General features: G+C 32.0%; 1 protein-coding gene across 6 annotated transcripts in view; it reads left to right on the top strand.

Moving 5' to 3' along the window:
* LOC118191291 (uncharacterized) overlaps nucleotides 1–23,755 on the top strand; it is a 234,831-nt gene that overhangs the window by 205,564 nt on the left and 5,512 nt on the right. For 5 of the 6 annotated variants that reach the window (XM_085815704.1, XM_035362093.2, XM_035362092.2 and 2 more), the window contains 2 exons: nucleotides 15,602–15,746; nucleotides 15,942–16,062. In XM_085815704.1, the coding sequence (XP_085671830.1) occupies nucleotides 15,602–15,746; nucleotides 15,942–16,062 (266 nt within the window). Of the gene's footprint in view, nucleotides 1–15,601; nucleotides 15,747–15,941; nucleotides 16,063–23,755 lie in introns of those variants that run through there. The other variant, XM_035362094.2, reaches the window with a different exon arrangement.

Below are 23,755 nucleotides of genomic sequence, written 5' to 3'. Positions count from 1 at the left end.
TTAAATATTGTGAAATGCTTATGTTTTATATAATAAATTGTGAATTTGTATAAATATTTAGAAATGTATATCTTTTACAGGACAAATAATAAATCTTTTATTTTCTGTAGGACAAAATGTGAATGCAATTTCGATTTAAATAATTTGGAAAGTTTCTGGAATACTTCTTCAAATTCAACTTAAGTTTTTAACATGTAATAGTCTGTTATTTCTCCATGATAATGCTTCAGTTGAGTGATCAATAGTTTAACAGGAATTTTTGGTCAAAAAATAAGTGTACTTAGCCATCCATTTTAGTCTTCAGATTTGTTTTCCTATTTCCAAAACTGAATTTACAAAAGTACCTTTCTGATGGCACCGAAGACATACAAAAGGGCTTAATATTGAGTCTTCAAGTGAAAAGTATGACATATTCACAGGACATTTCAGGTTTTATTATATCATATCACTTAGTGTAACAGTACTTTGATGGTAAAGATTTTTTTTTTTTAGTTTACTTTCATTGTTTAATTACCAGCTTTCAAATTGTAAAATTTGGCTCCATTATAAATATTACTGTTATTTTTTGACTGTATTGTAAATGTTGTATTTTTTGTGAAAGTGTAAAGCTTTACCTGTGAAACAGTTGTTTAAATTAATATGTGGTGATGTATAAAGAAAAACAGATGGAAAATTTAAACTGATTACATTATATATTAAAATACATTCTGTTATACACATACAGGGTGTTTATAAATGAATGGTGTGGTTTAAAAATTTAATAATAAGTCAATGTATTATGTTACCCGTGTAAAACCTATACCATATGCATTGGCAGCTGTTCAAGTTTCTCATGTGCTACCTGCTGTTTGCTTGTCATGGTTACTGTGCAGCTGCAGCATCAATTTCCAAGATGGTGATGCAACAGGAAAAGTCTTTCTTTGTGCTCCGTTTTGAAGTGTTCAGATCTGTGGTTTGAGTGCAACATGAGTTTCATGCATGTTTTCTGTGCGGTGTGCTGCCAGAAAGTGCTCAGCCCATTTTTCTTCGAATAAGAATTTGATTGGTGACTCATTTCTAGACATGTTGTTACCATAGTTGAACCCAATTATGATGATTACATTTTGCAACTGGACAGTGCTTCACCCCATTTTTACAGGAATATACAGGAGCTTCTTAATCATATAATTCTTGAATGCTGAATTGGAATTGATTGTAACAGCAGACAACAACCCTCTCTCCTGGCCACCCCTTTCGCCGTGATTTAACTCTGTGATTTCTTTCTTTGCAGGTTTGGTAAAGACCAAGTTTATGTACCACTAATGCCTATGTACCTTGAGGAAATTTGTGGTCAGATAAAGCATGCAGTACAGACCATCACAGCACATATGCTACATTTAGTATGTCAAGAATTTGATTACCAAGTCGATATGTTTTGTGTGACATACCGAAGGATTGTGATTAATGCATCAAAAACGTGGACCATTGCCCAATTTATGCTATAAGCTTATGCTTGCCCATATAAAGGGATACATTGATTTATTATTTAATTTTAAAACTGCACCATTCATTTATATATATATAATTACAAAGAAGAGGAAAGTTCAAAAGTGATTGCTTAAAAGTACATTTGATACTATAGTTCCAGAGTAAAATAGTTACACCATGCAATACTAAAGAGGTAAAAGTTATCACATAAAAACTTAATGCAACAATTACAAAACAAGATAACTTCGAAATCAAAAAGGGATGAGAGAAAACTAATAAATTTAAAATCAAAATTTTAATTTTCAAATGATGCAAGCAAAAAATCAAAAAACATTTCAAAAACACAGAAAATATGTACAAAGGATTGCAATAAATGGTAAATTAGCCCAACTCAAGGTTTAATTCGGACTTATCAAGGGAAAAGCGACTTAAATCTCTAATCCAGCTAATACCTTAGCGTGTTTCGGCAAAGGAAAACAACAATTATATATATATATATCAAAAACTTAAATTCAGAATTTATTAAAACATTAAACCATCCTAGAAAAATTCTAAATCTGTATTAAAAGAAACCTATTAAATTTTAAAAATATAAAGCAAATGTTAAATTGATCGCATAGTATTTTTGAAGTTTTTTAAAAAATTGTTTAAAGTAAATCAACTGATTAAATAATGTATTATAATACATTTGAGATTATTCATATTTTCCATGCTGTAGACCGACTTCTCTAGAGGTAGTAATTGGAAGCTTTAAAACCTGAAAAAAACATTTCATTCTGCACGACCTTTTGAGGTAAAAATAAAATAAAAATAGAAAATGAAAGATTATACATAATATTTACACCCCAATCTAAAAAAGTTCCCAATTACCCTGACATAAAATATACATATATATGTCTGTCAGTGTATGCATCCAAATGATCAGAAGGTTGTTGCATGTTCCTTGATCTATTTACACCAAGATATCTTACTGTACATTTATTTACAAGCCTTATTTGCAGGCCTTATGCCAACTGGCATGTTTACAAGCATTATGCCCCCTGGTATGTACATGATACACATATTCTGCACCTGGCATGTAAATTGATACATCATACTAGCATTATGCCCCCTGGCACCTGGTTTTCTGCCACCTGGCAGATACTATGCAATTATATCAATTAGGGTAATAAGCACAACATTTCTGGCATGACCGCTCCCTTTAAGTTCCTATAATGCAACTAATTCTTTGTGCGGTGTGCCCTCTGGGTACAGTTCACCGTGATCACCGAGGAGTCCAAAGCATCCTCCCCCCAATGAATTATATTCATCTTAATACAATCTTCAATATGCAAACAAGTAAATCAAAAATGTAGAAACTGTAAACATACAAAAATCGTCAAAAATACAAAATGACATAATTACACTTACCAATTTTCTAGCTAAACATCTGAACAGTAATAACGTCTTCAATAGCTTACAATTGAACAATTAACTATAAGGTTAAACTAAAACAAATAAATAAAATTATTAGTACAAAAAGAAATATAAAAAATAATAATAAAACATATTCAATATAAACCAAACACTTCAAAGTTAATGTTCTTCAACTGGTAAAGGACACAGTTTGGTAATAGGATGTTTAATGTCCCTGTGCACAGTTTTTAGTCTTACCACTCGTATGTTACTGTCTCTTCCAGGAAACACTTCTATTACTCGCTTGAGTTTAAAACGTAGTGAAGGCATATTATCATCTTTAATGAGAACCAAGTTCTGTAGACAAATATTTCTGCTAGGCTGTCTCCATTTGCTGTGTTGGCACAGGTATTCTTTAGACCACCACTTCCAAAAGCCTTGGAACATCTGCTGTGTTAGTTGTCATCTCTGCAATGGAGACACTCGTATTTCGGTTAAATCTTGCTCCGGAACAGTTGTTAAAGGAGTTTCTATAATAAAGTGTCCAGGAATCAGAGCTGTCAAATCATTGGGATCACTGGAGACCAGTGTTTTTGGTCTCAAATTTAAACATGCTTCAATTTGTACAATTAGTGTTAGAAACTCTTCATAAGTCAAAATTTGAGTTCCAACACACTTGTTTAGATGCAGCTTCATAAATCTAACAGCTGCCTTCTATGTACACAGCTGGCGAGTTGAATATCTACCTTATGTTTTCATTTCTTAACCACCTTTGAACTTTTGAGTTTGACTGGAATGAAGAAATATCTTCCTTGAGGATTTTATTTGAACCTATAAAATTATTTCCGCAGGCACTTCTTATTTCTTGAGGTTTCCCTCTCCTCAAAGCAAATCGTTTAGAGCAGCTAGGAATGCTTTACTTGATAAGTCGCTAATAATCTCTAAATGGATAGTCTTTGCAGCTAAACAAACAAAAATACATACATAACATTTAATTGGTCTTATACTTCTCCTTTTCATTGTCACAGCAAATGTGCCGGCATAATCAACGCCAACCTTTGAAAAGTTTCTACTTGGAATCACTCTACTTGCAGGTTAGTTTTCCCATTAATTGAGTAGATGTTCCTGCTTGTACTCTGCAACATTTTATGCATTTTCAAATGCATTTTTTAATTTCATTCTTTGCACTTATTATCCAGTATTTCTGTCTTATTGCAGATAACATTAAGTGCAGCCCTCCGTGTAAATGTTTTTCGTGATAATGTTGTATTAATAATTTTGTGAAGTGATTATTATGTGGCAATATAATGGGATGTTTACTTTCTCTGGCAATTTCTGCATTTCTTAATCTACCCCCTACTCTTAAAATTTCGTTTTCATCTAGAAATAGATTAAGTGAAATGATTTTGCTTTTTGTTTTAATCGGTTGTCCTCTCTTTAAAGCCTTGATTTCTTCTGAAAATTAAGTTGAACATGTCTTATAATAAATTCTGACACCAGATTGCATTTCATGAGCGGATTTGCAGCTGTTCATGAAGTGCAGAGCATAAGCCATTATTCCCAGAACTTTGTTTAAATTTCCATACAATTCAAGAATTAGTAACGGTTCTGTAGATTCCACAAGTGTTTTCAAAGTAACACATTTTTGTTCTTCACTAACGTTTTGCAAGTCAACTTTGGTATTCATTTTGATTATGTGCCATCGAATATCTACTTCTGAAAGGCAAGGTGGACCAGAAAACCAATCACTATCATTAATTAGAGCTTCAGCATTCATCCCCCTCATAAGTTTATCAGCAGGGTTGGTCTTCACACGGCAAAAGTACCAGTTGTTTAAATTTGTTTTCTAAGTTCAAGCCTAGGGAGTGTTACGTTTTTAATGGAGCTAAACGGGATTTCGACATTATGAAACTTGTTTTACATTTATTTTTCTTCTCAAATCTAAAATATACTACAGCACCATAACACTTGGGGCTGGCATCAGAAAATATGTGAACTTCTATAAACTTCCAACACATATCAGTAAAGTACTGTCTGGGAATTTTGAAAAACTTTATTTTTTCAACTTCTTTTAACCATTCCTGAAATATGAATTCTGTATCAAGGGGAACATTCTCATCCCATTGAATACCCTTTTCCCACATAGTTTGCATTAAGAGTTTAATTCGAACAGTAAATGAATTCATAATTCCTAAGGGATCAAACAGCATACCAAATGCTGCTAAAATGATGCGTTTAGTTAAGATTTTGTAACTTCTCAAACTGAGATATATCCGTTTTCAAATTATCATTGACATTGTCTCAAATAAGACCTAAAAATTTCAATGCTATCAAAGAGTCTTCAGATGTCTCACGACAGTCCACTTCATTAAGTTTCCATAGTTCATTCAGCTCAGGTGAGTTTGAAATCCATCTATGTAAATTCATACTGGCCTCGCTAAGAATGAAAATCATGTTTAAATGTACATTAACTGTCCCAGAAATTAAATTGTCTATGTAAAGCTCTTTTAACATACTGCATGCCTCCTCATAGACATCTTCATACTTTTTTTTAATGCAGTCTTATTGTAGCTGTTTATAAATAAGGTGAGCACTTGACCCCGGAAGAGACTCAATTGCATTGGAAAACTTGTAAGTTGGGATTACTGTGATCGAGATTTGACCCTTCTTTATTTAACCACTAAAACTTTAAAAAAATCCCCAAATCCCCATCTTCTTTAGCAAAGCCTACCTCTAAAAATGCGTGCTGAATGTCGGCACACAATGCGATTGAATGTACCCTGAACTTAATGATAATCTTTAGCAAGTCAGGATTTAAATTAGGTCCACTTTCCAAACAATCATTAAGTGATAAATTTCCCTTACTTTTAGAAGAAGTGTCAAAAACTATTCAAACCTTTGTAGAAACCTTCTGCTTGTGCACTACCGCATGATGAGGTATGTAATACCTGTTTTCAAATTACCATTTAAATACGTGTCTACCCATTTCACTATACCATATCTCAAGTGTTCATTAATTGTCTCATTATATTTTAAATATAGCTCTCTATTTTTCTGAAACTTATTATTTAAAAATAGTAAACACGGTTTCGCAATTTCATAGTTATTATTTAAACCTTTGACACCCTCTTTCCACAGTAATCGAGTCTCATACCTTTTATTCTCATAAGTTGTATTTCATTCACATAACTCTAAAATTTCTTTATCTGATCGAGATATTTCTTTATCCGAACTTATCCCAATTGCTTCTAATTCCCATAATTTTTTACCTCTTTCATAATCTAAGTCCTCATTTACAATGGTTATATGATTAACTCTTGCCTTCTTACAATTTGATTGTCCGTCCTTGCCCTGAATTATGAAACCAAAAGGGCTTTCTGTTGCGACTAATTTTTTACAAATCTTCATGTTTCGTTCTAAAATTTCCCAAATATAATCTGAACCTATTAATACTTGAATTTCATTATACTCATACCAGTATCTGCTAATTCTATTCCCTTCTCAAACGCCATTTTTTGTATCCACCAAGAAGGACCTTTTACTTGCCCTAGTGTTATAGAATTGATGACTGTTGCATTAATTTTTATCCTTTTATTGGGACTGTTTACATTCTGAAGTACTATTTCTACGATATCATACAAGCGCTATTTTGCATCCAGATGTGAAAATAATAAGTGCTTCTTTATTAATAATTTTCAACTCCAGTGAATCAACCACTTCTCGTAAGATGAATGACTTTGTTGACCCTGAATCTAGCATACAAGGTAATACCTTTTTTGCCCCCCCCTTTACACCTCACTGTTGCTGAAAACGTCTTTAAAAGAATAGAAGTCAGAGCTTCAGAGATTGGCGTTTGTTTTGTCTGATTGGAGGTATCCATCTGTAAACCTTTCGATGCGGCATCACATGTTAATGAATTATGTAAACCCTGGACATTGTACATTCTGCACTTTCCATCTTTAAGAGGAAAGAAACGCCTTGGATGCCCTTTCGAAAAGCAAATAAACATAAACCTCGATCCATTAAAGCCTTTCAGTGAGCCTTTAAATCAAGCGGGCAATCATGATTCATGTGATGAGCAGATAAACAAAAAATGCAGACATTTTGATTCACATTCTTAGGTGGCCTCGAGAACTTTCGGTTTTGATTAAAATGCAGTTTTTGAAAGTATTTAGAGGGAGTTTCGCTTTGACTAATTAATACTGAAGCACTTTGCTTATTCGTACTGTAATCATTTCTTTTAGAATGCATGTAAGATTTATTTTGATAACCTTGATAGGAACTTTTGTTTCATACTGATGTTTCATTTACATCAAAATTCTTAGAACACGTGAATATCATTGATGTTTCCCTACATTCAAGAATGTTAGTAGTTCATTAGCATCGACATTTTGTTTATCACTTCTTTTCTTAGTGAATTTTAGAGTTAAATTCTCAGGTATTAACTTTAACAAAATAGGGAATAATAAATATCCATAAGAACCACTAATAACATTTAAGGAATTTAAATTTCTTATGTGTACTTTTATATCATCATAAAGCTTTCTCAAAGCAGCCGTACTTCCGAAATATTTTACAGGTTCTAAACTCAACGATTTATTCATGTGCGCATTAATTAGCAGGTCATCTCTGCCGAAACGGTTTTTTATATATCAGCAGCCACTGTATAATTTTCACTAGTAAATGATAAACCACTAATAGCATTTAAAGCTAAACCCAAAAGCAATTTTAAATAACAAAAGTTGTCAACTGAAGTGAGACTTTCGTTTTGGTGAATGGAATTACAAAACTGATTCCAGAATTCAAGCGAAGAACAAGGAACACCGTAATACCTTGTAATCGCTAATTTTGGCAATTTTAAAGTATTAACTTCACAAGTTTTTAACTTCAAAGATACAGTTTCCTCACTAGAATTTCTAGATTCAACTTTACATGCGTTTTTTCTTAATATTTCCTGAATTTTACATTTAAAACTTATAATTCTTTCCTGATTTCCTGCACGGAAATTACTTCCGTTTCTAACTCCTGTTCCATAACTGTGAGCTTTTCAATTTCAGAATCATAATTTTTTAACAACTGCAATTTTTCAAGTAGCATTTCGAGTAATTCTTTTAACTTCTCATCTTCAGATTCACACTCTTCTACCAATGCAGATTCTATTTTACTGATCAACTTAGTAGTTAAGTTACATGTCACCGTACACAACTTCTTTGTCTTATTCATAGCCTCCATTTTACCATTAAATTCTATCAACTATAATCATCAGCAATTTTTTTTCAACAATTCTATTAAAAACTGGAAAATGAAAAAGGGCCTACTTCGAATTTCTTCGCATTAAATCCCATCCTTTCCGTTATGAACTCGCTAATTTTCATGAACTTACTACTTTTCTTTTCATTCTTTATCTCCACAAATCACATCCGTGTTACCAGAAAAAATGTGCATATCCAAATGATCAGAAGATTGTTGCGTATTTCTTGATCTATTTACACCAAGATATTTTACTGTACATTTATTTACAAGTCTTGTTTACAGGCCTTATGCCACCTGGCATGTTTACAAGCATTATGCCCCCTGGCATGTACATGATATACATATTCTGCCACCTGGCATGTAAATTGATACATCATACTATTTTTCTGCCACCTGGCAGATACAATGCAATTATATCAATTAGCGGTAACACGCCCAACATTTTTGCCATGACCACTCCCTTTAAATTCTATAAGGCAACTAACTCTTTGTGTGGTGCACCCTCTGGGTACAAATCACCGAGGAGACCAAAACAGTCAGTGATATATGCTTTGAGGAGTTACTAGTTTTTAGCAAGAAAGTGAGTGTTACAGAATTTTCATGATGAAATTAAAATTTTTGCATCTAAATTGTAACACTTTATAAATGTGGTATAGGCTGTTTTCCGGAGGCTAACATGGCAGTAATTATTCTTGAAAATAATCTATACAAATCTTGTTCAATCATTAATTTTTTTTTTCCAAAACATTGGCTAGTTTATTTCATGAGGCATTTTTTTCATTACTCTTCTCTAGATTACCTCAGACAGGCTCAGTAGTGTTGAGATTAGGGGGGTGCAGAATGTGGAAGAATATGATGCCAGGCCAATACAAATTACTAAATAGATATGAGGGCTGCACAAATAAAAAACGCATTTTTTTTAAGAAAAGATTTAATAGCATAATATAGTTACTATGTAACTGTTACATTAAATTGTATTAGTATTTCATTAATTTATCTTTTACAATCCTTTCAATATCAACATTAATATTAGTTGTAGCCAGATGCAGTGCGTGTGTAAGTGAGTTATCTAACAGTAAAGAATCTATATTTAGATTTTATAAAATTCATCATGGAATATGCACTTTCACAAAGATAGGTACTGCTCATCATTGAACCCATTTTTAAGCCAAGATTGGTTAATTTGGGGAAACGCTCGCCAAGGAGCTTAAAAAAATCTATTACAGACTCTATTCTGCCCTTGTAAAAGGGGTCCGATTGTAGGTCACATAATTCCAATTGATAATCAGTGTTTACACTTTCAATTGCAATTGTTAATGGATGAATGAAAAGTAATATATCACCCTCTAATTCTTTAAAATCTGCAAATTGGTGCTCAAATTCAACAATTACATCGTCAATATAGTTCAGGTGATCCTTAAAGGTACATCCTACAAAATTTTCCCTCTCTGTGTAATGTTCTTTGCAACTCGGGAAAAAAAGAAAAATTATTCTGCTCTAGTGACATTTTGAACAATTTTAGTTTACTTCTAAAACCATTCACATATCCATGCAAGTTAGCAACATTGTGTCCTTTGCTTTGCAACTTCAAATTTTATTTGTTCAAGTGTTGTGTCATATCAGTTAAAAATGCAAGATCAGCCAGGAATAAAGGATCTTGCATACAATTTTGCAATTCAGAAATGTTCTTTTCGTAAAGCAAAAAAAAAAAAAAAAAAAAAGTTCAAGGCACTGCCCACCACTAAGCCATCTTATTTCGGAGTGTAATAACAAATCTCCATAGGTTGCATCAATTTCACTTAAAAAATCTCAAAATTTTCTATGAGTCAAAGCTTTGTTTCCACCTCTAATGAGATTTGTTCTTCTAACTACAACTTTCATGGCATTCGTTTGGCACAAAGATTTTCCACATAAGGCTTCCTGGTAAATGATACAGTGAATCAACGGACAATTAATGCCATTTTCTTTAAGACGTCTCGTGAATCCTGTCACTGTTCTCATCATAGCTTTTGCTCCATCAGTTACAATGCAAGAACATTTTTTTTTGTAGTCTATGACAGTTTTATTGACAGCTAGAAAGATATCATTGCCTCTAGTTGTTTTGTGTAATGGTATTAAATTTAACATTTCCTCCATAATAGTAAACTCTTTGAAATGCAACGAATAAATATTAATAATTGACTGATATCTGTCTGGTTGGTACTTTAATCCAAACATAGAGTAGTATTCGCAATCTAAAATGCAGTCACATAATTTTTGGAAGCATATTCTAGCATATCATCTACTTGTCATGCCACTGTTTGGTGAGATAATGCTACAGATTCAAACTTTTCCGCCAACTTTGGCTGCATGAAGTGTTGAGCCATTGAAACTGCACATTTTTTCATTAAAATCCCATCATTGAATGGTTTTTTTGCTTTGGCTAATAGTAAAGAAACTTCATAAGACACAACCAAACTTTGTTCATTAGCTGTACTTACTTTTGAAAACATGTATTAGTTTGTGTATTGTTTGATGTATTAATTTCTTTTTATACTCAGCTACAATAATGTTTCTTGCTTCACTGATAATTTTTTTATACTTTTCTTCATGTAAAGTAGTATCCTGCATTTCACATTGTATTTCTTATTCACCGACAAAACTTGCATACAAATCATGCACTGAATTTTATTGTTATTGTTGCAGATCAGATAGTCTAATTCCTGTTTTTCATTAAATGCACGATTTTCATCACTTATTTTTCACTTCTTCACAGACATAATGAGGTTTGTTATTTTGCAATAGAGTTCTATTTACTATGCCATTAAATCACAAATTTAAATTGACAAAAGAAATAAATGAAGGAGTAAGCTTGAATTACACACAACCACTACGATTACTAAATAGTTACTACACAACACTCGTCGCATCAAATGACAATCAACAGCTAGTGCTGTTTCACTCCCTGATCGTGCAGCATTTTGGCAGAAAAACTTGCCCGACGGGTAGCGGGGAACCGATATGCAATCTAATAACTGCCGTAGCACGTGGCATAAAGATGCAAGTGAAATTTTCTCCAGTGCGGTACTCCAGAATTCAAACCACATTGTCGATAAGGTGCAATTTTAATGTTCAACAGCGTTCCTTCTCTGTCGAATTGGGCAGCTTTTTAAAATATCAAAGCAGTGAAACTTCTTTTATTCTGTGCAATGGGCTTGAGCGGAGACGGACAACCGCACTTGGCCGTGATTAAGGCGCTAAACACGAGTCGGGACAGGACTTACAAATACGTATGTACGAACACGATTCAATATTAATTCAGAAGTCAAACAACAAAAATCAGCGTTATATTTACAAAATTTTCACAGGACTAGTTTCGATGGTTTTACCGAACCACCATCTTCAGCTGCAAAACCGCAAATGGAGCAGATTATTTCCTATCTGGTTCATTTGCGGTTTTGCAGCTGAAGATGGTGGTTCGGTAAAACCATCGAAACTAGTCCTGTGAAAATTTTGTAAATATAACGCTGATTTTTGTTGTTTGACTTCTGAATTAGTATTTATTCGGCGTGCTATTGTGTCTTAACGATTCAATATTTTAGATATTTATTTGTAATACCATATAAAATAAAATCATTTCTACCAACAGAATTTGAAAAAAATGGAAAAATTTATTCTTCCATTATAATATTAAAAACACACTACGGGTCGCACAAAGATGGACCAAGGGCTGCAGGTGGCCCGCGGGCTGTACTTTGGACAGGCCTGATCTAGCTTATTATTGTGCAGAAGCAAGCATATTTTCATGTTCTGAAAATAATTCTGTCACTAGATTTATAGTTCCATGAGAGTCTGGCATTTGTGCGTCTAACAGTGTTTCATGCAGGTTTTTGAAAATTTTCTACTTTCAATAAACTTGTGCTACCTAAACATTATGTTTATGTGATTTTGTGAATTTTATGCTGTTCCATCATTTTCTTGTGCTACATTTTGTTTCATTACATTTTTTAATACATCTGAAAATGTGTATGCATTAAAATAATGTATTTGTTAAAATTAATTTATAAACCATAATAAGTATTATCTATAGTATCACATGCTACTTTTTGATTTTTCTCTTGCTACTTTAACTGAAAGATTTCTCATAGCACTGGCTTCTAAAAGAGCTCTCCATGCATAAATTCTTCATGAAGTGAGAAAGACTAGGAAGACTCATTCTGAACGAAACACATTCTGTATTGTGTAGTGTTTAAGTTTTGTCCTTCTGACAGTACTGAAACCAGTGTTTATCATGAGAGATGATTATTAATGGTTTTGCTATAGCTGTTCAACAATGAATATTAATTCTGTGAAGTTTCTTAGAGCAGATTTTGTAAAAATATGTTAGAGAATTTTGTTAGAATGTTCAGTCATAATATGAATAATCACTAATACACAGACCAGCCAAACAAGCACTTAGCTATTGAACTCCAATATGTCTTCCATATACATATTATAATTCTTCATGTCTGAAATCAGTGTTCCGAATATCATTAAAAATTCAAGCTTCTCCCATGCTGTTTTGAAACCATTCAAGATTTCCAACTGGATTTATTGAAAACATTTGAACAAATATGGAGTATTATATTTTTATTCAATTTCATTGTCCAACACCTGTGTTTTCTTCCAAAGTGGTTTTTCCCTTACTGCTTCATATTTTTTGCTGAAAGGTCTACCTTCGTTTTTATTTTGTTTTTTTACTGAGTGCCAGATCTAATAGAATGTGATTACATTTCATTTCAAAGTATATTTTGTTATATGCATCTATAAAATATGCCATCTGCTTCATAAAATTCGAACTTTGCTATTTTTTCCTCATAAATGAATACGTTGTGACATCTACATGGATTTCCCCTATTAAATTTTTCCGGGCCCATCAGTAGTCGAGCGGTAAACAGGGTTCGTAGCGGTCCTTATAATTTCAAAATAAAATATAAAGGTCTTTATAGGTGCTTACTTGTTTTTTAAAGCTCTTATTTTTTTGTTTTTAGTGCTTATTTTTTGCTTTTAGTGCTTTTTTTTTAAATGAACGTACTATTTTTCCCTGTACCAAAGCCGAAACTAAATAAACAACTTTTCTTACTAATATGGAATGTCAGATGGTGAATCATACTCTCGGAAATAGCTTTTCCCCCTTTCTCTGCATTAACATAACCTTTGCTGTGCACAAAGAGTACAGACAGGTGCCCGTCATTCTATTGGTCAAAGAATTGCGAAAGCAGTAGAAAATTCCGGTACATTCGGCATTCTTTTCCTCCCACCCAAATATTATACTAGTTTGAATTTCTATCAAGATCTTAATAATTAACATTCTTGTTCCGCTTGGTCAGTTCATATTCGTGTTTGTTATGATCGTTATGCTTATATTATGAGCATATGTATAAATGTTTATGATAACATAGTTGCAGTAACTGCTGAAGTATAGTAAACTTCCAAAAATGGTTGTGTTTTAACGCAGATTAACTTTCTAAGGAATAATATTCGGAATGGCTTAAATAAAGGGAAAGTAATCGAATAGTCAAAATAATTTCATTTTTTTGGCCAATATATTATACAGTACGAAGATTGGGAGGTTCTCCCCTTCCTCCGCAAAATCTCGCATATTGAAACTGTTACAGTTCGCTGCAAAACAAGTAACGGACTTTTTTTTTTTGTCACTTTCCAATCTGGATTGAATAGGACTAAAAGTTCTGCGGTCTACCAACCCAAGCGAAGAATGATTCTATTCCGGAAATTTAACGCCGTCTGTTGAAAATTAGAAAGAAAAACACCCCAGTTATTTAGTTTTTTATTCTTCCAATACCAGCATCTGTTGATTCCGATTGCGTAACATCACGTAGGGAGGAATTACGGCGCGCATGTTGCGCAATAACATTTGCGATATTTTGCAGAGATAGTTAATTTTGATGTTCTGTCCAAGATTTGTTTATCAACACCTAAAAGAGTTTTTTTTATATGATGCACATATCGAAATGTCAAACGCATTTATTTAGCGGAAAAATTTAAAGAGCGGCTACAGTCTCCAAACATTTCTGATTTCAGAAATGTTCCTCTTTTTTACTTAAATTATTTTGCTTGCAATATCTGTTAAGAGAAAACTGATATACAATGAAAATTTAGAAAATGTTCAGAATTTAGATTTAAATTATTTAAATATCAATATGAGTGGGAAAATAAATTGTATTTATTATTAGGTTCCAAGCGAATACAATAAATATGCCTTATTATTATTTATTTTCTCTATTTTGAACTGAAATTTCATCATTAAATCTTGTGTAATACAGTTTAGCTCTGCATAGTTTTTTTTCCTCGCATTGTAAACTAGTTCTGTAAATTGAACTGTTATTTAACCTTTTGATGCCGGGGCTTTGGTAGCAGTAAAAGCTATCAAACGACGGGGAATCTTGAACCGAGTGCTTTTCCCCCTTTTAGAAATCACCTCCTATTTGCAACAGAGATTCTTGTGTGTAGTTTAATGGAATCTCAGAGGGGTGCATCTATGTCGCAAAAGGAAGACCTTTGAAAGAGATAAGTGGTTAAAACCCCAGGGACGTCAAATTTGACATTTCACCCAACTTTTCAGCCTGGAAAATGGGGAAAAAGGACATGGCCACTAAAGTGGGCAACCCCGTCTTTTGAAAGAGAGGACTCTATGGCCACTATAATGGCCATCCCGTCTTCAAAAGGTTAAACATATAAAAAAAAGTAATTATTTTCCATGGTTGAGGTAATGCTTATTCTCTCTTAATAAATACTGCATTTCTCGTATTTTAAATTACAAGTCTAATTTTTAAGGTTATGCAGTTGTGTATAATGTAATTAGACAGGTGCTTATTTTTTTCTTAAAGTGTGCTTGAAAAGTGCTTATAGGTGCTTCTTTTTTTAACTAAAATGTGGCTATGAACCCTGGGTAAAGTCGCTGAACACTGGTAGTTCGGTCCAAGGTTTGAATCCCGCAAACAAGCTAGCTGCATTTTCATGGTTTCCCCATGTGTAACATGTATACGAACCAGTTTCCCTTAGAAAGTCCTCCACGAAGGCATCCCTCCCCTTAGGCAGATAGCCCTAGTGTGTTCTGCCATAATTAAATAAACCAAACCAACCAAACCTAGTAACTTTTCCAGATTTTGAGCCGAAAGTGAGCTATTGTATTATTTATGTATTATAGTGAGCTATTATTATATATTATGCCATTGTATTATTTATTCCTAATGAAGCAATATATAGTCTAAAAAAATCTGACTGAAAAACAAAACTTTTAAAGTAATAAAATTATCAATATTAATGTTAAAATGTTCAATAATTTTTTTTCATATTTCAATTTCATATTTTTTTTCATATATTTTTTTATTTTTCTTTGACTTTTTCCCTCTTCTGCCCCTATAGAATGTAAGTAAATTTTATTTGTTCTGTGAAAGATATGGTGTCACTAAAATTCATTCATTGACTCTTGCTTTTTGTTTTTCAGTATGCTTATTGATGATGGATCAAAAGAAATGCATGCCCACTGTAGTGATAAAACTGCTAAAAAAATATTGATGTTAGAAGGAGACAAATGGGATATTTTTGTTTCATTTGTAGAACAAGAACAGAACATAATAAAATATCATAATGTAAGAATCAGACTTAACTAGATTGACTTATTTTTAACATATGACTATATTTTATTTCAAATGTTAATTTAAATGTATTTTTATATTTATAAAAAGAAAAGATAGTGAAATTCATATGCAGTTTCTGTTTTATTTTTAAAATGTACAAAATATTTTTAACAGTTTATACAAACATACTATCATTTTTCTTTTTAGAAAATGCCTGAAGAACAAATACTGTTGCTACCATTTATTAATCAAGTATTTTGTGCTTATTGCTCAAGCAAGTTGCTCTGTAGACAAATTTTTCTAAATTGTGAAACTTTTCCAATGAATGGTAAAAATGTTTTTGATGTTTAATATTAAAAATGATTTATTCACAAGCTGATAATATTTTTAATAATTTTAATATAATTTTTAATCTAATAAAGTTTTTTTCACCTTAACCACTTGCGCTACAACTAAACTTCATGGTTGCGGTGCCGTGCACTACAATATAACAAGCGGTAGAGTGTCTCATTTACGCCGCTCTGCGTCTGCGACTGCAATTTTTTCATTTTTGCGCGCAGTTTGAGACAAAAGCATCTCGACATGCATGGCACGTCTTTTTAGCACAAGTGGTTAAAAAGTATATTAAAAAAAGTAAAGTTTGGAAACTTTTTGAATTTGCTGAAAATAAAAATACATTTGTGAATTTTTTAGTTCAGGGTTCGTACAGCCCTTAAAAGTCCTTAGAACTCCTTATTTTTTTTTTTTTTTTTTTTTTTGGAAAAGATTTTTGGTCCTTAAAATTTCTTAATTTTGGCCAAAATCGGCAGAAGGTCCTTAATTTTAATCATTTGAGATTTCTGTCTTTTTTTTTTTACGACTGCCATCTTGTGTGTGAATTAGCATTTTGGAGGAGTATTTTTGGCGATTGACTGATGTATATGGTTATCATTTAAGTGGGTTCATTGGTTATAATTTGTTTCTATTTCTAATATAAATCATGGGATACTTGAGTTTCTAAGCAAGAAGTGAAACATAAGCATTTCAAAATTTATTTTTTATAATAAAGAGCTCTTAAACAATTTCCGCTTTTGGGGTATGAATTCTTTTATTAAACATTTCTAAATTTGGCGACTTGTCAACATTTTGGGCAATTGTAAGATCAATTTCTATGTAGCTTTCATGTATAATTATTCTAATATCGTTTAAGAATTAATGTCATAAATTATGTGTATTTTAAACTGTGAAATTTTATTAGATTGTGATTTTAATAGGGCCTTTTTTCAACAAATGTTGTTAAAAAATAAATAAAATTTTATAGTGGCCGTGTAAATCTATAATGACTAAGGATATCTAACTACCTAATTCAATTATTTATAACTAACTGCTTACCCTTAAAAATTATCTCTGCATATTAAAGTGAGTTATTGCCTTTCAATAATCCTTACCGTGGTCACAAAATAAAACACAAAAATGTAAGAATTCATGTAAAACTTATTCTTCACATCTAATGAGTCTTAAAATAATGCAAAACAACTTATCACCTGTGGTGCTTTCGTGGCTTATTGGAACTTTAAAGTATATTAACGGGATTCAATCCCTGGAATTCTACATGAAGCTACAACTCTAACTGCGTCAGACAGAGCCCAACTAACTTTCAAAACTTGCCATTCATGCCTGCATCAAGCCTTTCAGGTTTCTTCTAATCAGCAGGTCTCTGTGTAGGCAAGTAGCAGGTGTGACAACATCCAGTCTTGTGTTATGAATCATGCTGATTATGATCTTACTTCTCATTTTAATCTATGCTCATTTTAATCTATGCTAATACATAAAATCTACTTGTTATTTACTAAACCTCTAGACTGAGCAAGTATGTGACAAAAATGAAAAATTTAAAAAAAAAATCAGCATAAAGCTAACTGTTAGTAAAACATAAATAAAATGTCACTTATCTTCTTTCAAATATGTCCAACTATTATAAGTGTAAAATATTTAATGCTACTTGATACATTTTATAACGTTGATTTTATTCTCAAACTTATTAATAATTTTGTTAATTAATTCATATTTAGTAATAATTCATTCACTTACAGATTTATTTCACGTCTATCGAAGGCTTTTGGACTATTTAACTTTTACCAGATCAAGTAAACCCTCATAAGTACATTGTAGAGAGGTTGACAAGTTAGGAGATAAAGCATGCAGAAACTAGTGAGAGCATTGGTTTGCATATTGAGACAAACCTCTAATTATTGTTAGAAAAGATGCTTCAGAAGGAAATCAATATAAACTTGCCAAAATGTTTGGAAGGCTTCAAATTAAAATGACGAATAAAAATTTTGTTGAGTGTTGTTGTTACAAAACATAAATGTTTTGTAGCTTTTAATGTGTAATTATTCTAATTTCATTTCAAAATTAGTGTCATGAATTACATGTATTTTAAACTGTGAAATTTTATTATTATATTGTTAAATATAAAAAACCCTATTAAAATCAAAAATTTTTTTTAAAAAATTTAAATATTGTTACAAATAAAATTTAATAATGGCCATGTAAATCCATAATAATTAAGGTAACCTATTTACCTAATTTAATTATTTATAACTAACTGCTTACCCTTAAAATTTATCTTTACATATTAAAGCTAGTTATTGCCTTTCATTAATACTGACTGTGGTCACAAGATAAAACACAAAAATGTAGAAATTCAAATAAAACTTATTCTTTGCATCTAGTGAGACTTAAAAATAATACAAAACAACTTATCCCCTCTGGTACTTTAATGGCTTATTGGAATCAGAATGTATTTTAATTGGGTTACAACCCAATTAATTAGTGGAATTATTCTGGGTTCCAGAACTGACCTGCATGTTCAAATTGGAACCATGACGAGCCAAATCTATCAGAACGTCATTCTGGAACAACATGTACGTTTGTTTCGGGGCACCATGTGCGCACAATTTCTGTTTATGGATCACAACGCCCGTCCTCACCGTGCAAACATCGTAAGTGAATGCCTTCAATCAGAGAATATCACCTGTATGGACTGGCCAGCATTCTCCCCGTACTTGAGTCCAGTAGAGCACGTGTGGGATATGCTTGGCCGACGAGTTTCATCCCGTCAACCTCCTCCTACATGTCTACCAGAATTTCGGAGAGCATTGCTTTTTGAGTGGTGTAATATTCCCCAAGATAAGATCCATAATTTGATACTCAGGATGCTTAGGCGTTGTACGGACTGTATTGCTTCATCTGGGAGGCATACAATGTATTAACAATCATAAACCATGTAATATTGGTTTTTTGTAAATAGGACATGAGTGTATATTAACTGGGTTACAACCCTTGGAACTCTACACAAAGCTATGACACTAACTGCATCAAACAGAGCCTAACTTTCAACACTTGCCAACCGTGCCTACACCAGGCCTTTCAGGTTTGTTCTAATCAGCAGGTCTTTTTCTCTAGACAAGCAGCAGCAGTGATAACATTCAGCCTTTTGTTATGAACCGTGCTGATTATGATCTTACTTCTCATTTTAACCTACGCCGTTTGACATAAAATCAACCTACTATTTACTAAACCTCTAGACCAGCAGTTCTTAACCTTTTGACTAACATGTACCATCTAAGCAAAAATTGAGAACCTTTAATATGACCACTACAAAGTACTACTTCCACCACCACTCGTGAACAAAACTCAGATTGCATAAATTTACGAGTGCTAGAGAAAAAAAAAAAAAACAATCAGAATGTTGGGGTTTTAATTTTTGAAATAAATAGTTAAAAATACTTTGCTTCTGTGTACCACCTATTTTTTCTAGCGTACCATCAGTTGAGAACCTCTGCTTGAGACTGACCAAGTATGTGACAAAATGAGAACATAAAAAAAAAAATCAACATAAAGCTAACTATTAGTAAAATGTAAATGTCACTTATCTTCTTTCATATATTATGTCCTTACTTATAATATGTCCAACCTATTATAAGTGTAAAATATTTAATGCTACTTGATAAACTGCATGAAGTTTATTTTATTCTCAAACTTATTAATAATTATGTTAATTCATGTGTAGTAATAATGCATACTATTTAGGGATCTATTTTATTTTTAGGATGATATTACAAAAGTGAAATTTAGCATGGAATAATATTTTTAATTGAATTTATTTAGTTCCCATTTGTTCATAGATCCTTAATTTTTTTTCATTAATGGTCCTTAAAAATCTTTAAAAGTACGTAATTTGTGTGCAGAAATGTGTACGAACACTGCTGGTTTTATATTTGGGACCAAATGATATTTTTCCTATTATTTTTTGGTTATTATTATATAAATATAAAATTACTTCATTAATAAAAAATAATTTTTATTTGTTAAGCATCTCAATTTGCTTCATATTTGTAATTCCTCAATGATCAATCAATCAGATTTGAGGAATGTATTATTTAAAATGAAGTTACTTTCTATTTAAGTGGAAACTTGTCACTTAATAAATTAAGTTGAAGTCTTTTTATTTATATTGTGTTATTATTGTTATTGTGTTATTACAGTCAAAAGTCGTTAATCTGGACTCGTCGGGACTTCGGCGATTCCGGATTATCGATTTTTCCGGATTATAGATCATCAGTTTAAATCTCGTAAGATGGCATGCAGAAATTCTAAAATTAAAAATATGAAACCGTAATTTATGAAATAAAGAACAATTATGATCTAAAGGGTATCAAAATTTACAAAAAAAAAAAAAAAAAAAAAACTTAATATTTATTTGTTTACTTTATTAAACATTTCTTTCAATGTAAGTTGTTTAAGTTGCTTCATTTTATGTGATAATACTTTCTCTTTAATTCTATAAACAGACATAATTTCTTGTTCAGTTACAAAGTTCTGCTGTTCAAGTCCCATTAATTGCTGTGCCGAGAATACTGACTAACTTGTCAATTGAAATTTTTTCGTTTTCACTAAACTCTCTGTCACCGTCTTCATGTCTTTATCCATTTTTTGCAGCAATTCCACTTTTTGTTTGATGGATATCGAAACATACTTTCGTTTTGTTGATCCTTTGAGAGCTCCAGCATCGGAAATTCTATTTGACATAATTGAAAGTTTACTTTTATAAAATTGCTCTTACAGTCTGAAAAAAGTAATAAGCCAGATCCAGTTCGAAGATTAAGGAACAACACAATCATCAACATTAACTGAAATAGATAATTAGATAATTTTAGCTTATGCCATCCGTTATACATTAAACGCGCACGCGAAAACGTATTCTGCACTCGCGCACATGCATAAGCGCAGTCATAAAGTTCTTACACGCACGCGTAAACGTCTATGCGCATGTGTCAACGCGGCGCTGCGCAGAAAGTTTTTAGCTTTGAGGTCCGGATTATAGATCATTCCGAATTAACGACTTTTGACTGTATTAGGCAGTTTTATTTTCTAAATGAAGTAAAATAATATATTAATTATTTTACTATAAAATATAATAATAATAATAAATAATATAAAAAATATATTTATTATTTTACCTATAAAATTATCTGCACTGTCTCCTTTTTCCCCATATGATAAAGTTAAGTATTTTATTCCAATCGCATTTTGTCTTTTCACATAGTGATTAATTCTTTCTTTTGATTATACAGTCAAAAGTCGTTAATCCGGACTCGTCGGGACTTCGGCGATTCCGGATTATAGATCATCAGTTTAAATCTCGTAAGATGGCATGCAGAAATTCTAAAATTAAAAATGTGAAACCGTAATTTATGAAATAAAGAACAATTATGATCTAAAGGGTATCAAAATTTGCAAAAAGAAAAAGCTTAATATTTATTTGTTTACTTTATTAAACATTTCTTTCAATGTAAGTTGTTTAAGTTTTGCTTCGTTTCATGTGATAATACTTTCTATTTAATTCTATTAAAAAGACATAATTTCTTGTTCAGTTACAAAGTTCCGCCGTTCAAGTCCTATAATTGCTGTGTCAAGAACACCGACTAATTTGTCAATCGAAATTTTTTTGTTTTCAATAACCTCTGTCACTTTTCTTCGCTATCGGAAGCGAATTATAATGACGAGGAACTTGTTTTAAATCATATCAAAGACGGAGCATATCGAGATGAAATACTACGTTTGGTAAGGAATTATAAGCCAAATAAAATAAAAACATCTGCGCTGAAGATAAGGATAGTGCTGACAAATCAAATTCCAATTCATTAGGCGCCCGCCGCCGAGCAACGTGAAATTGATAAACAGATTTCGGATTTCAAAACATACTTTCGCTTTAGATCCTTTACATACTAACAAATATATATCGGAAATTCTATTTGATATAATCGAAAGTTTAAGCTTACTTTTATAAAATTGCTCTTACAGTCTGCAAAAAATAATAAGCCGGATGCATTTCGAAAATTAAGGAACAACGCAATCATCAACATTAACTGAAATAGATAATTAGATAATTTTAGCTTATACGTCCATTATACATAAAATGCGCACGCGAAAACGTATTCTGCACTTGTGCACACTCATATGCGCAGTCGTAAAAGGTCTTACGCACACGCGTGAACGCCTCTGCGCATGTGTCAACGTGGCGCATGCGCAGAAAGTTTTTAGTTTTGATGTCCGGATTATAGATCATTCCGAATTATGGGTGTCCGAATTAACGACTTTTGACTGTATTGACACTTTGCATTTATGAATATAAAGGGAACTAAAAAGACAATTTACAGATAAAGATAATTTTAGTTATCTGTGAAGAGGGTAACCTTAGAGAATGTAACTATCAGTGATGCTCTGTCACCAGTATTTCATTATTTTCTTAGAAATACTGGTTACTTTTGGATGCAGTTGCCTAAGGGTGTGAATAAATTTTAGTATATTTAAAATTTGCCAAAGTTTTTTTTAAATCTGATTTCAAATAATATATCTACAATAAAGAAAAATAATTTACCTGTGCATGTGTATGTATTGTACAGCATAGAAATAGATAGATCCAGAGCTCTAAAATATTTTACCTTTAATTATCTCTAGATGATAAAAGTATTTAAACGAATCCTTTTTTCCAAAATTCAACCTTTTAAAAAAATTTAATGTTTTTATTATTTAACATTAATGTTCATGTGTTTTTCTTCCTAGGTATCAAAGGTATCAGTTATCTTAACTTTTGTTACTTTGTAATGCATTGATGATATGAAATGTTTGCTGACATTTTTACAACGTAGTAGTTTATATGATTGATAACTTGATTATCAAATGTGGCAAAGATTTCAGCGTTGATTATTTGTGGGAGGTTGACCACAGGTCATAAGAACTGTGTGCAGCTTACTCTTGAGTGTTGTTAGAGAATACTTTCACCTAGACTGTACTACAAATTATTCTGTATTGAAGCTCCACATAATGTTGTTTCATTATGTGGAACTCTTGAGTGAGCCTGATCTTTTGAATGAGCTTGAGTGAATTCTTGAGTGATGAGCTTGAGTGAACATGATCGTATATGATGCTGGTTCACCAATGTTCAACATGTCCATATGACAAAAGCAGTTCATGACAACTGGAGTGAAAATCTGTGATCACCAGCTGATAGGAATGTGATGGTCATAAGCCATTGCATTGAAGAATATTAGCATCAGAAATTTAAGTGCTCGCATTTGAACTGATTTTAAGTCCTAGCTATTTATATTAATTTTAATTTGGTTGTATTCTAATATTATTCATCAAAAATTGTAGAAGTCTGTAGTATATTGAAAACATAAAATCTTTCTCATTCAGGAATAAGTTTTCTTATTCCAGGTAATTATACAGATTACTTTACTTCCAAGAAGGAGAGACCATGCTATCAGCTTTTGAAAATGAATTCGTTCTTTCAAACTAATCCCATGCAATTTTATGAATTATTAAACTAACATTAATCCATACCAAGTTTGTGGCTGCCATACTGTTATCCTTCTTGTTAATGGACTATACTGAAAGGAGTGTTTACCATTAACACCAAAAAGAGTGTTGTCTACTCAGAGTTCTTCTACTGATTAGTGGATTGTAAGTGATCA

Source organism: Stegodyphus dumicola, chromosome 4 (genome assembly GCF_044657685.1).
Source record: "Stegodyphus dumicola isolate Sdum_Otavi_A_Nest chromosome 4, ASM4465768v1".
NCBI lineage: Eukaryota > Metazoa > Arthropoda > Arachnida > Araneae > Eresidae > Stegodyphus > Stegodyphus dumicola.
Note: the sequence above shows the minus strand (reverse complement) of the source record. Positions and strands in the feature narration are given on the sequence as shown.